Here is a 14620-nt window from a genome sequence, read left to right on the forward strand (position 1 = left end):
TCAACCACTACCCCTTGTAACTCAGTTCCAAGGAGCAAGGGGTAGGGGAAAGGGTAGGGGTAAAAATGAGGAATGGGATTGGGCCTCATTCACAACTTGAATAATTTTTGGAAAGCAGGACTTGTTGTACAGTAATATTCTATTGGAAGTAAACTTGAATGAGCACAACTTCTGAGGTCACTTTAGAGTATGCAGTGCTCCGTCTCTGTAAATACAAACAGCCAATGAGAGAGACTACTAGAGTTTTATGTGGCGATGACAACACTGGTGAAGAGAAGTTTCATTTGGTGTTATTTTTGGATGTTCTAGCCTTTAAAGTCATCATCATGCACAGCCCTCTCTGAAGGCTGCACAGAGCTCAGCAGACAATAACTCTCTATAGCAGCTTGTAGGGTTTGGTAAACTGATGTATTTACTCCACCATCGTGTCACTTCAGAGAAGATCGAAAGTGAACATATATTTTGTATAAGGAATCCAATTTAGTTTTTGATGTAGACACTTTAATGGACTTTTTGCACTGGCTAAAACTTCCTCTGTGTTTGCTTAGAAAACAGATATATGGCAGATAACAATTCACTGCCTGGTGGTGAGTCCTTGCAGAATCAGATCAAAGACCAGATTGTTACTGTGCAGATCCTGGTGATAATTTTTCTCTGCATCAACTTGTTGCTCATCGTCATCTTTTTCACAAAAGAGTGCTTCTACACAACTACACGCTACATCCTATTTGCTGTTACATTACTGTCAGATAGTTTCTTGTTATTCATGTCTAATATCCTTGTCATCTTCGCCCAGTTTCATATTACTATTCAAGTTTGGTTGTGTATCATTATCTCTGTTGTGGTACTTGTGTATGTTACAGTCACACCAGTTACTCTGACAGCAATGACCCTGGAGCGCTACGTGGCCATTTGCATGCCCCTGCGCCATGGAGAGCTGTGCTCCACACGCAATACTATTCACTGCATCCTCATCATCCATTGCCTCAGCTCTTTGCCCTGCATTGTTATTCTCTCCACCTTCTTTGTATCAGCATCCCTGAGCTTTTACAAACAATATCAGTTATGTTCAGTAGAGGTGTTTATGTTTTACATATGGCAGCAACATCTTCGGTCAGCTGTATATCAATTCCAGTTTTTGATTATGTGTATCATCCTTGTTTTCTCTTATGTGAAAATAATGAAAGTGGCCAAAGCTGCATCAGGAGAAGATAAAAAGTCATCAAAGAAAGGGCTCAGAACAGTGGCTCTTCATGGTTTTCAGCTGCTGCTCTGTCTCATCCAGCTGTGGTGCCCGTTCATAGAAGCTGCTTTGTTTCAGATTGATTTTATTTTATTCAATAATGTCAGATATGGTAACTACATAATGTTTTTTCTTGCACCAAGATGTCTGAGTCCTCTCATTTATGGCCTCAGAGATGAAGCTTTCTTTCATACACTGAAAAACTATGTCTCCTTTCGCTTGTGCAAAAGAAATACTATTTAATTAATTAGAATCACAGTTAGTCACTGTTTGTGTGCAAGTGTTTATCTGTGACAGGCATGGATGTTGAACTTGGGTTAATGATGCTCATGAATTTTGCCATAAAACCGCAGTATTTGTGATGATGGATAATTATCAGGTGATATTGTAATGAGTAATCATAATCAGTGAGGTACCTGGTGGCTGTTTCCATGTTGTTCAGTGTAATTTGCATAATTTTCCTGTGAGTGATAAACTGGTTCATTTTAATGCCAGTCTCGCATCCACACATATAATATGGGTGTTGTTCGTGAACTGCAGTCAACATCTTCAAGAAGAAAATCAGTTAAGATGGAGGGAATGAGGGTCGTTGCTTTTGGTTTCTTTGTTTCCAATGCAACATGCTTCTTTGGTTCATGGTATTAAATAGTGATCTTTGAGAAACAGCATGGTTTTTCTTTATTTCTGTATTTTTTTCCTTTATCATTAGGTCTTTAGGTTTCTATGTAGTATTAGGCCATGTTTTTCCACAGGTCACACACAGGTCTCTTATTGTAAGCAATAGTTCATTCTTTATTTCTACCATAGCCGATAGTGCCCAGTCCCCATTGGCAGTTACCTTAGCATCAAGGGTTTAACACAGACCCGCAGAGATAGGCGAAGAGTCTCTGGTAAATTGTCATAACACCCCATAACGATAACACCCCTCAGGATCATGATTTATACACAACAAGGATGAAGGCATTTCATTGTTCCACAAAATGTGACTTATAGGTAAACATAATTTCACATTTAAAATTAGTTACCCAATAGTTTACATATGTATGGGTGTGATGAGGATGTGTGATGAACAATCACCTTATTTGAACGTATAGTAAGTGTCATGTGGCATTAGGACAATACAAGTAGCATTCCACCTTATCTGTTAACTTGTACTGCTCATCTCTTTTTTCCTTGATCGATCAAGCTTCAGTAAATTCTTCAAGCGGGTCTCCTCCTGAACCGTCTTTCATCATCTCACATGATTTCCACACAGTAAATAGTGAGAAATCTGATGCTTCTGAGTTTTTCCCCTCTGTCAAAAGGTCTTACACATTTCGTCTGCTGTCTAAAATTTTGTCTGTCTGTGTTTGCACCAGAAGCCCTAACACTGGTGTGTATGTACGTATATATTGTTAATAATTTTGTAATGCTGAGGGTTTTAAAGCTGAAATGTGGTGTATATTATGTAAATGGAAACTGAAGACATTGCCCTTTTTAACAATATGAAATCTGTTTTTATATGCTTTTTGGAACACTTATAACTTTCCAAATAAAATCATTCCAGCCATTTTCTATTGATTTCATTATGTTTTAATTACACTGTGTACTTATAACATGGAGGAGCAGAGCAGTTCACTGGTTACCATCTTCTGGTGAGTTAGACCAGGTGTTTAGCTGAGCTCATCCTGTCTGTGAGGCATAATTTTACCTGCATCCCGGGGTGGAGTGGGAGAACATGGCTTCTCAAATGTCGATTTTTAAAGCCTACAGTGCTGAGATGGCTGCACAGACTTGTGGCCTCAAGATCATCATTGTACCTGTTGTTTTAACCTAAGAATCTGGTGTTGTGTTAAAGTAGTCCGTCAGTCTAAACAAGGAAGATGACCCCTACTGCCCAGACACTGGGTGTCCTTGTTTCTTTAGCTGTGTTTTACAGGTGCTGAATGGAGGGTCACCAGCTGCATGAGCTACACATGGGCCTGCCGTGCTCAGAGCTATAAAACCACCCTCATTCTGCAGCCTCTCTCTTCAGTGGCGCTTCACTCTCCCTGGCTGACCAGATGACAGCTGTGGCCTCATCGAGACACTCTGATTGGCCGTGACAGCACACACTGGTGCTAGTAGGAATGTCCAATTCACTGACGTGCCTCCAGACATCACTAGCAAAGATGGTGGAAGAAAACTGATCGATATACATACAGATGAAGAGTAGCAATGCGCCAGGCAAATGGTGAGAGTATCCAAAACCTTCCTAACTTTACATATTAGTTGATCGGCTGATGTAAGTGACTCACATGGACAAACAGGGGCTTGCTGGAAAGCACTCATTCTCTAGTTTAAGGTGCAAAATTGCTCCAATGTGATATTTGGGAGCATATACACTCCTGTGGTCTCAAGGCCCACTAGTAGGCTATAGTAGTGTTTTAAGTGCTTTATGAACCTGCATAACAGTTTTAGGCTATAGCTGTTTCACCATTACTATGGGTAATTTTACCATTTCCTACATTTAAGGTTCAAAAGGCCTCAAGTTGAGAGCCTGCTGGTGTACAATACTTGGTAAATCTATTCAGAATGTCTGTCTTATCGGTCAGGAAATGGGAGCCATCAGCAATATGTGATGGGAGCTCACTGCAATCCACAGTACCAGAATATGTCACATTCTTCCAAAAATACCTTGGATCATTTACGTTTTTCATCATTTCTGTGAGATAAAATTCATTCATAGCTTTTTTAAACAGATTTGTGCATCCATTTCTGAGTTGTCTAAAATACAGAGAAGTCAAGCTCTAATGTTGTTTTCCTTGCCCTAGCCCAGGGTACATCTCTCTCTTTAAGAAGGCAAGATAATTCATTTGAAATCCAGTGATTGCATTGTCCTTTCACCCTGAATTTACAGAAAGGGTCAAGTCAGTTTGTATTGCCATTAAACCCTTCATAAAAGTAATTTCAAGCCAACTCAAAATTAGTAATTAGACTAATTCTTTCCCACTAAAAGAGTCACAAATCATGATAAGCAGATTGTGTGTAGAAGTGTTCGAAGTCATGTTTAAATAGAAGACATGCATAGGCCATTTTAGGAAAACAGGACCTATTGAATAATAATACTCTTTTGGAAGTAAATTAAATGAGCATAACTTCTGAGGTCACTTTAGAGTCTGCAGTGCTCCGTCTATGTAACTACAGACAGCCAATAAGAGAGACTACTAGAGTTTTATGTGGTGATGATGATACTAATAAGTAACGTTTCATCTGGTGTTATTTTTGGATGTTCTAGCCTTTAAAGTCATAATCATGCAGAACTCTCACAGAAGGCTGCAGAGAGCTCAGCAGACAATATTACTCTCTGAAACAGCATAGAGGATTTGGGAAACGGCTGTATTGATCCACCATCGTATCACTTCACAGAAGATTGAAATTGGACATACATCATTTAGAATCCAGTTTTGTTTTTGATGAAGACACTTTAATGGACTTTTTGCACTGGCTAAAACTTCCTCTGTGTTTGCTTAGAAAACAGATATATGGCAGATAACAATTCACTGCCTGGTGGTGAGTCCTTGCAGAATCAGATCAAAGACCAGATTGTTACTGTGCAGATCCTGGTGATAATTTTTCTCTGCATCAACTTGTTGCTCATCATAACCTTTTCAAAAAAAGAGTGCTTCTACACAACTACACGCTACATCCTATTTGCTGTTACATTACTGTCAGATAGTTTCTTGTTATTAATGTCTAATATCCTTGTCATTTTCACCCATTTTCATATTACTATTCAAGTTTGGTTGTGTATCATTATCTCTGTTGTGGTACTTGTGTATGTTACAGTCACACCAGTTACTCTGACAGCAATGACCCTGGAGCGCTACGTGGCCATTTGCATGCCCCTGCGCCATGGAGAGCTGTGCTCCACACGCAATACTATTCACTGCATCCTCATCATCCATTGCCTCAGCTCTGTGCCCTGCATTGTTATTCTCTCCACCTTCTTTGTATCAGCATCCCTGAACTTTTACAAACAATATCAGTTATGTTCAGTGGAGGTGTTTATGTTTTACATATGGCAGCAACATCTTAGATCAGCTGTATATCAATTCCAGTTTTTGATTATGTGCATCATCATTGTTTTCTCCTATGGTAAAATAATGAAAGTGGCCAGAGCTGCATCAGGAGAAGATAAAAAGTCATCAAAGAAAGGGCTCAGAACAGTGGCTCTTCATGGTTTTCAGCTGCTGCTCTGTATCATCCAGCTGTGGTGCCCGTTCATAGAAGCTGCTTTGTTTCAGATTGATTATAGTTTATTTTATAATGTCAGGTATGCTAACTACGTAATGTTTTATCTTGCACCAAGATGTCTGAGTCCTCTAATTTATGGCCTCAGGGATGAAGTTTTCTTTCATGCACTGAAAAACTATGTCTCCTCTGGCTTGTGTAAAAGAAATATTATTTGACATTTGAATTATAGTAACAGTTAGTCACTGTCTGTATGTAATTGTTCATCTATGACAAGTATAGATCTTGAATGAGCTTAACGGTTGACTGCTTGAATAATTAGACTAATCAGTGAGGTGCTTGGTAGCCATCAGTCATGAAGTTTTTATAAATAGTTTAGCACCTTTGCCTTTAGATGGAAGATGCAGCATGTAATTTAATTAAACATCACTTTGTCCATATTGCTGATTTATAAACAGTCAGTCGTTACTGTCAGTCCTGCAGTGATATATATAGTATACTGTAGATAGTTGTTTGTGAACTTTGTCTACGTAAACTGTAGTCAAAAATCTTCAAGAAGTAATTTAATTGAGCTGGTAGGATTGAGGGTTGTTGAAGTTGGCTTTTGTATTCTTCAGGCAGAATGCCTGTTTGCTTCATGGTATCAATAGTTAGCTTTGAGAAATCACATGCTGTCAAATTCTTTGATAAGTGAATTTATTGATTAATATGATCTTGACTGATTACTTCTCTATTCAATGGCTCTCCAGTCTCTACTCCAAAGGAACACAACAGGACAATGACTGAGTTTAAATAAAAAGATTTATTAAGTATACTGCTAACTACAGAGTATATGTCTGATAACCATTAAGATGGAAATTGGAGCAGAACAAGCAACAGCTGATAAAATGAACGGTGCAATGAATTGGGCAATTGCTATACTACTAAATGGTACTACTAATGTTTCTATGTCTACGAATGATTTTTTGGTGGTTAAAACGATAATTTATCTTGACATCAGCCAAGTCATGAGCAAAATATTAATACCTCGCCCACTGTGAGTTGCTCTGTAGCTGCAGACCCTTTGCTGAAACCCAAGCAATAACCTTCGACAGCGGACTCTGGGTAGATCCTCCTGGAGGCATCGTCTGTTACCAAGGTGACAGTTCTGCCGGTGTCTCTCAGTGGTTTCAGCTTTAGTGAAGTCTGTCTGCAGACTTTCTGTCTTGGGCACCCCTGATTTCCTTGTAGGCTTCTCTGTAGGTCGTCGTGGGCAGATCGTGTTATCTGCCTGCGTCTCTTGTGAGTTGATGCGAAATAAAACTCTAATGTACTTAACCTTTGCTATATAACTTTATAACTTTTACTCTGCAAAATGAAATTGTGATAATTAAATATATAAATATATTTAAATATATATAAATATTCAGAGGCATTTCTGATTTGATTCAGCTGGTTTTGACCTGTCTTGTAAAAATTAAATAGTGTTTAGACAAAGAAAAAGTTACTTTGGACATGAGCAACACGCGTGAACAAAAGTGATAAAGGAGAAATTAAGTGAGAAAACTGTAGACTGGCATGTAGCCAAAAAGCGATGTGTGAAGTGATCACAGCAGTTTTACTCTCTAGGGGCTGGTTCACACCCTTTAGTTTCAACTAGAGAGGAGAATAATTACCTATAGCTCTTTTGAATTGTTTAATCTGGAGTTTACTTAAATATCACACATCCGCCTTCCACCATCACAATAAAACATTTAATGAAACAACATATAAATCGAATGGCACTAACTATGGCAGAGGGGAACAATACAGATGTGGATTTCATATTACATCCTTCAAAATCTTAATTTAACATAATACAAAGTGGTTAATCGATCCTGAAGTTTAATGGTAAATAAATGTGGATTACACAACAGCCCTTTCACTATAATAATAGTGATAAAGACACTGTGAATGTCTTTAATGTCTGTTACATTGTGTGAGGGATGCTGACAGTATGGTCACATGAAGGATATTGTCTTAAAATCTATATATTACATTTCGTTATTTTACATTTCGGTAAAGAGTCTCACTGTTACAAAATGGAGATTCTGGTTGTTTACTCCAATTTTACTTCAAAGTCTATTTGTTGATCCTCTGGAGCTGACCATTTGACCCATGGTCTGATTGTACATCTCTCTGATGAGCTAAAAGCTGGTCTGCTTGTGACAGAAGCATCCTTTCTCTTTGTTTCCTATCAATTTAATAGTTTGATGGTGAGAAGAGTAAGAAGGTCACATTTATGGGTCCATAACTCGACCTGTCCTTACTATGAACGTCTTTAATGGCTTGTGACTGATGCCAAGCCAGGTATGTCCACTACACATTACATCCCCAAACCGTAACACCCACAGGGTCATGATTCACACACATCTTCTCTAAAAAGGACAAAATTATTTTATAGTTACAGACAATATTACTTAGGGAAATGTGATTTAATGTTTAGAATTACTTATCCAAAAGTCTTAACACATGTATGGGTGTTGTATGGTTCCATGAAGAATAACCTGATTTGACCATTTAGTGAGTGTGACATGGCATAAGGATAACAACATAATAGGCTTATATTGCTCATCTCTTTTCTCCTTGATTGAGCAACCTTCAATAAATGATTCAAAATAAGACATCTGGTTCTCCTCCTGAAACTTCTATCATCAGCTCACAAGATTTCCATAACAGTAAATAGTTAGATTGGAGAAATCAGATGTTGTCCAATTGGCTAGGACCCCCAGGGTAGGAACAGAGAAGACATTGGTGGGGACGGTCTACTCAGGGTCTAGCTGGGCATTGATCATGTTAGGGCGGGCTCTGAATCACTGTGCATCAGAGGCTCTGTGGCCTTGGGCAGATGAATCTCTGTGGGAATGGATAGAGTCTCTTTGGAACTGAGCAGCTGAGTCTATGTGGGAAGACCCACGTTTCTTTCCAGGGACCTGCGACCTCTACATACCTCCTGGCAAAAAGTGAAACCCAAGGAAAGGGGACTGTTCAAGGTTTTCGGGTTCAGGATCAGATTGGAGGGCTAGCCGAGCAGACTGGAGACAAGAACGTAGGAGGCGAGGCAAAGGTTACCCAACGAATGCCGACTGGTGGCAAACAGGCCAGGGGCCAGCTGACTGGAGTGCAAGCTGGAGATTAGCTGATTCAAGCCTTAACATCTGGGTGCAGGCCAGTCAGCCAACTGTGAAGCAGGCAGAAAGTAATAAAACAAATCATGACTCCTAGAGGTCATTTCATAGTCTCTGCAGCACTAACAACACATTGCTAATGAGCAGGACAACAGTAAGTGGTGATGACGACAGTGTAGTGAGCAGTGAGTTTTATTTTTAGATGTACTAGTCTTTAAGTCATCAGACACAGCCGTCTCTCAGAAGGCTGCACAGTGCTTAGCAGAAGAGATTCATCTTTGGAATAACATGGAGGGTTTGGTGAACTGCTGTATTCAGAGAGGCTTGACATTAGACTTAACTTTGATCATTTTGTAACAAAAATCAAACTTTCTGTTGACAGGTGCAATAGAGAATGACACTTGATTCCACTTTTGGTGGAATCAAGTGCCTCAAAAACTTGTGTTTGCTTAGAAAATAAATGGCAGATAACAACTCACTGGATGGTGGTGAGACTGTGCGACGACAGATCAATGACCAGGTCATGATTGTGCAGATCCTGGTGATGATTTTTCTCTGCATCAACTTGTTGCTCATCGTCACCTTTTTTAAGAGAGAGTGCTTCTACACAACAACACGTTACATCTTATTTGCTGTTACATTACTGTCAGATAGTTTGATGTTATTCATCTCTGATATCCTGCTCATCTTGAGCTATTTTCGCTTTACCATGCAAGTTTGGTTGTGTGTCATTATCTCTATTTTTGTGCTTTTGTGCTCTGTACTCACACCAGTTACTCTGACAGCAATGACCCTGGAGCGCTACGTGGCCATTTGCATGCCCCTGCGCCATGGAGAGCTGTGCTCCACACGCAGAACTGTGCACTGTATCCTCATCGTTCATGGCATCAGCTCTGTGCCCTGCATCGTTATTCTCTCCATGTTCTTTGCATCAGTATCCCTTAGTTTCTACACACAATATCAGATATGTTCATTAGAAATGTTTAGCTTTCATGTGTGGCAGGATCATATTAGGTCTGCTGTACAACAATTCTACTTCTTGGTCATGTGCATAATTATTGTTGTCGCCTATATTAAAATAATGAAAGTGGCCAAAGCTGCATCAGGAGAGGATAAAAAGTCAACATGGAAAGGACTCAGAACAGTGGTTCTTCATGGTTTCCAGCTGCTTCTCTGTCTCATCCAGCTGCTGTGCCCATTTATAGAGGCCTGGATACTTCAGATTAATTTCATGTTGTTTGTTCAAGTCAGGTACTTTAATTACATAATGTTTTTTCTTGCACCAAGATGTCTGAGTCCTCTCATTTATGGCCTCAGAGATGAAATTTTTTCACAAGCACTGAAAAACTATACCTCCATTGGCCTATTTAAAAGAAATGTTATTTGACAAGTTAGACTAATAATCTTCTAACCGAAATTCACATTGCATTTAATTTACTAAATTCTAATTTCATTAAAACATATTGGAAATAACTCTGTATGTTTGTAATTCACTTTCTAAATAGTAAAATGGCAATTATTGGACCTTGGGACGTTATTTTCCCATGTTTTCTGTTGTAAATGATTGAAAGGAACAAAAATCTTTGGAATTGGTGCAGTATTGAGCAAGAACGGCAATGTAAACAACAGTCAGAATAAATCTACTTAAGTGCTTGTTTTTGCCACTGACAGCCTCAGATTGTTATTATTAGGGACAGCATCATAGAAAGGATTCTTAAAGAGAGAGATCATTTTTGTTTGACCAGAAGCCGCTGTTATACTGCAACCAGACTCTGTTGACAAAAACGTTTCACCTCGCAGAGCAGTAGTGGTAGAGTTGTTGGTCAAATGCTGCCTCAATTGGTTAATTTGTTTCTGTTATTATTATTAGGGATTATGGACCCCTGTAGCATTTCAGTCTAGCAACAATTCATGAGAGGTAGGGGCTACTTCTTAGGGAAGACTGTGTTTACAGTAAATGCTGCTATGCCTCATAGGTGCTCTCTGTGCCATTACTGTTAATATATGTATATTATTTAAAATGTTCTATGATTTGTTTGTTTTGCAAAACATATGGAAAATTTATGAGATGCACGTTATTAAAACTACAAGACCAAGCGAAAAAGACAACTGCTGTTTAATATACTTAAAGTATGTACAGAGTTTGTGTTTTTAAACCAATCTTTATAGACTGAGTGATCATTCAACATCACAAGGCTTGGTGACATGTCTATGTACATGTGCATCTCCAAGCTATATAGTATGTCAAATCCTTTTACACTATAATATAAGGTAATTATATCTGTGTGATATTACAGAAATAATACACCATAAATTCTTTCAATTAATATTATCTGCATACTTTAGTGGGCGATTGTAAATAGGTAAACATGTAAAATACACATATTTCATTGTTGGCTCATAATATACTGGCAGTAATGTGTGCCTCAGGATTGCCACAGCTTAAATTGAATGGCTTTAAAATTTCCTTGTATTTTTTGTGAAAGGCATAAACAGAATTTTGGCCTTTTTTGTATGTTGTAGGGTGTGGCCCTGGCTGGAAGTCAGATGAGTCCATCTCATGTTGGGTCAATCTATTGAATCTAATGATGTCAGGTGTCGAATAAATAAATACATACATACACACACACACACACACACACACACACACACACACACTGATACACACACACACAAGGGCTCTGACAAGTGTTTAGATGGAGTCCTAGAGAGAGCATTGCTGGAGGACTTTAATATTAACATGGACAAAAAGAGACAAACTCAGAAGGAAAGGCCTGCCATATCTGAACCCCAAGGTGAAGGAGTCTCCCCACCTCAACAAGCTAAAGCTCTAACTGGTGCCTCAACAGACAGGACAACTGAGACAGGAACTGGAAAGATGAGATCATGAGCACTCAGTTATTGAAAGAGCTTTTGGTAAGGTTACTCTAACAAAGACATCCTGTATGTCCAGATGCAACAGTTGCTTCAACAGTTGCTGCACCTCCTGCTTAAATAGTGCTTTCTTATAGAATTTCTGTGCTGTTTGTATTGATCATATTGATGAGGCTATGCATTGTGCATTCTTTTTCTATTACCCCACATCTTCTCATAGATTATTGTTAGAATATCTATTATATTATATAGCAGCAAACAAGGACCCATCAACGTATGTATTTTAAATTAAATACATTTAGATTCCTTTTATTTTTTTACCATTATATGAACAGTGAAAAAACAATGAGGCAAACAATATTTTTATAAAAAGACTCTCTTTGTTAAAACAAAACATACAATAAACAACATTTTGTTCCGATGCTGGATAAAACCCACTGCCACACAACGTAGTATATACTGAAGATTTGATAATCATTTTCAAGCTCACATTGATCAAATACACTCTTAAATAGTGATTTATGAAATAGTAAAGAATTACCAATTTATTTCTTTCCCTTTTCAATATTTAATTTTCTTTGTATAAATGTAAACATGTAAACATCTTACAGGCTAAAAAAAGAAGATAGACATAATAGGGAAATAAACTTTAGACAGTTCATAGCTTTTGAAGTTGAATCTGTATCGCAGTGAAATCAACAGCACGTTGACTTAGACTTTTTTTTTTTTTACGTTTTTGTCCGTCTGTCTATTTCTCTCAGTCCTCTCGTAGATAAGCTTCGTGCACCTCATGCTCCTCACTATCCTCTAAAGAGGCGGCATATTCAGCCATCCTTTGAATCTCTTCTACTTTAGTCTCAGCCAGCTTCTTATCTGCGTCCACTGACATTTTCTGTGCCTCCTCCACCTGCAACTGGGCCACTTGTATGTTTGTCCTCACCGTGATGGACGCATGCTCGGCTCCTGGGAACACACAGATACAAACACAAATAGATAAATATTTAAGATATAAAAATTATTTTAATCCTTTTATCATTCCATCATTAGAAATACAGCAGTAGCATTATATCAAAGCATATGAAGGCACACATTTTACTCACCTGAAGTGTACGCTGCCTCAGCCACCAGTTTACACAAGTTGACAGCACTGATCCAGGATGACTCAAAACGTTTGCATTCATTTAGTCTCTCGCTAACCTGCCAGAGGAAAAGAGATGAGACAAACTCTTTATCACAAATATATCTTTTTAGTTGTTTTTGCAAAGTGTAATAATTCTGGTAGGAAAAACTGACTGCTTTAAGTTCAGTTTAGGTTTGTTTTCAAAGACTTTTCTCCAAAGAGGACAACAGCACAAACTAACCTCTGCACGCTGGCCTTTGATCGCCTGCTGGAGCAAATCCTCCTCTGCTGGGGTCAGTTTTCCCACTGAGGCCAAATAGCGTTTTTGGAGAGCAATGCGTGTGTGCACAGCCTGTTAGCACAAAGAGGCAGGACAGACAGTCAGGAAAAATACAGAGAAACTTAAAATGATAAACATACAATACTTTTACTCTATCTGTGAGAATGATCAGTGAACATGGTTGATGACACATGATCAGACAAGTGTCGAATCAAATTACAGCTCTGAGCAGATTTTGTTTTTTACTCCTACGACTTCAACCCAAAGTCCTGGATTTGTAAATTTCTAAATTCTTTAATTTCTTAACATGTACTGTAAAAATAATTTTTGCCATGATGGAAAAATCTCAGATTGAGGTTGGCACCATCAAAAAAAATAGAAAAAATTTTGAAACTTACCTTTGAATAATCGCACAAAGAGCACAAAGAGGCAGGACAGACAGTCAGGAAAAATACAGAGAAACTTAAAATGATAAACATAGAGAAAAATTACTGTATCTGTGAGAATGTCAGTGAAACATGGTTTGATGACACATGATCAGACAAGTGTCGAATCAAATTACAGCTCTGAGCAGATTTTTTTTTTTACTCCTACGACTTCAACCAAAGTCTGGATTTGTAAATTTCTAAACTTTTCTTAACATGTACTGTAAAAATAATTTTTGCCAATGATGGATGAAAATCTCAGATTGAGGTTGGCACCATCAAAAAAATAGAAATTTTGAAAACTTCCTTTGAATAATCCGTAAGGGCATCTATGAACCAGCCAAGGTGGTCTGGGAGAGGAAAGTACTTGAACTGTCTGTAACCACTGAGGCTGCTCTTCTGATCAGGAAGTCATGGGAGAGGTTTTCCACTTGCTACAAATGGAGTAAAAGGGGGTAAATTCAGCATTTTAATATCTTCCTTCAGTTTGTGCATGTACAAAATATGAATTATATTACAGTGTCTCTGATAGGAGATTAACCCACCTGTGTAAAAGGGACAGCACAGAGCCCACGGGCAACACTTAAAGGTGCTATGCTCATGTGTGCAGTGTTTGTCCATTCCCCTGAATTCTGGACTCCAGCTTTCCTGCTGCTGAATACGACACCCTCAGAACTGCTGTAGACACATTAGGAAAGGATATATGCGGGTTAATACAGGCATGACCATTGGTATTTCAGCTTAAAGTTTTGTAGTGCTGTGAGTTATAATTCTAAGGTTTGAATTTGCCTGCCAATCTTTCAGGTGATGTTTAAGAAATGAAACTTGAAAACAATCTTACTTAAACACAAGGAGAAAAAGTTGCTGAAACTCTGATAGACAGCAAAGATCTAGACTGTGCTCCAACTAAATACTACGACATTGCCCATTATTCATAACCAACCTTAGGACACGGATGCAGGCTGCTCCTCTCCTCAGGACGCTCTTGCTGGTCCGCAGCAGTGAAATGTCTGTCTGATTTTGCAGAAATCCTCTAGCCGCACGGCTGGCACACACTGAACACTGACGAACAGCTTGCATTTTGCAGATTATTTAGGTCTGCAGCACTAGAAGAAAGTATTGATATGATCTATGTAAAATGAGTTGGTGATTGCAGGTTTTCTATTTTCTGCAGTCTGAACTAATCTCTAACGACCTAATCAGCCCACTGTTGCCTTGTCTTTGTAAAATCAGAGAAAAAAGCTTGTTTGCTGCTGGAAATCTTTCAGTCTGCTTGACGACTGCAAACTGTGATGTCCAGTGGGTATTTGTAAGGCCTCA

At 38.6% G+C, this 14620-nt stretch overlaps 3 protein-coding genes and 1 pseudogene across 3 annotated transcripts; 3 read left to right on the forward strand and 1 right to left on the reverse strand.

Annotated features, from left to right (window-relative positions):
• The first annotated feature begins 559 nt into the window (after window positions 1-559).
• LOC111232267 (mu-type opioid receptor-like) lies at window positions 560-1486 on the forward strand. Its single transcript, XM_022759707.1, has one exon. It carries the CDS (start codon window positions 560-562, stop codon window positions 1484-1486), a length of 927 nt encoding a protein of 308 aa, XP_022615428.1.
• A 3260-nt stretch (window positions 1487-4746) lies between these two features.
• Window positions 4747-5673, forward strand: LOC111232268 (mu-type opioid receptor-like). Its single transcript, XM_022759709.1, has one exon. The coding sequence runs from the start codon at window positions 4747-4749 to the stop codon at window positions 5671-5673; it is 927 nt and encodes a 308-aa protein (XP_022615430.1).
• A 3388-nt stretch (window positions 5674-9061) lies between these two features.
• Window positions 9062-9988, forward strand: LOC111232270 (olfactory receptor 56A5-like). Its single transcript, XM_022759710.1, has one exon. It carries the CDS (start codon window positions 9062-9064, stop codon window positions 9986-9988), a length of 927 nt encoding a protein of 308 aa, XP_022615431.1.
• A 2204-nt stretch (window positions 9989-12192) lies between these two features.
• On the reverse strand, window positions 12193-14558 carry LOC111232248 (annotated as a pseudogene).
• Window positions 14559-14620: the final 62 nt, after the last annotated feature.

The sequence above is a fragment of the Seriola dumerili genome, unplaced genomic scaffold (assembly GCF_002260705.1).
Source record: "Seriola dumerili isolate Sdu_G_001 unplaced genomic scaffold, Sdu_1.0 BDQW01000330.1, whole genome shotgun sequence".
NCBI classification, from domain to species: Eukaryota; Metazoa; Chordata; class Actinopteri; order Carangiformes; family Carangidae; genus Seriola; species Seriola dumerili.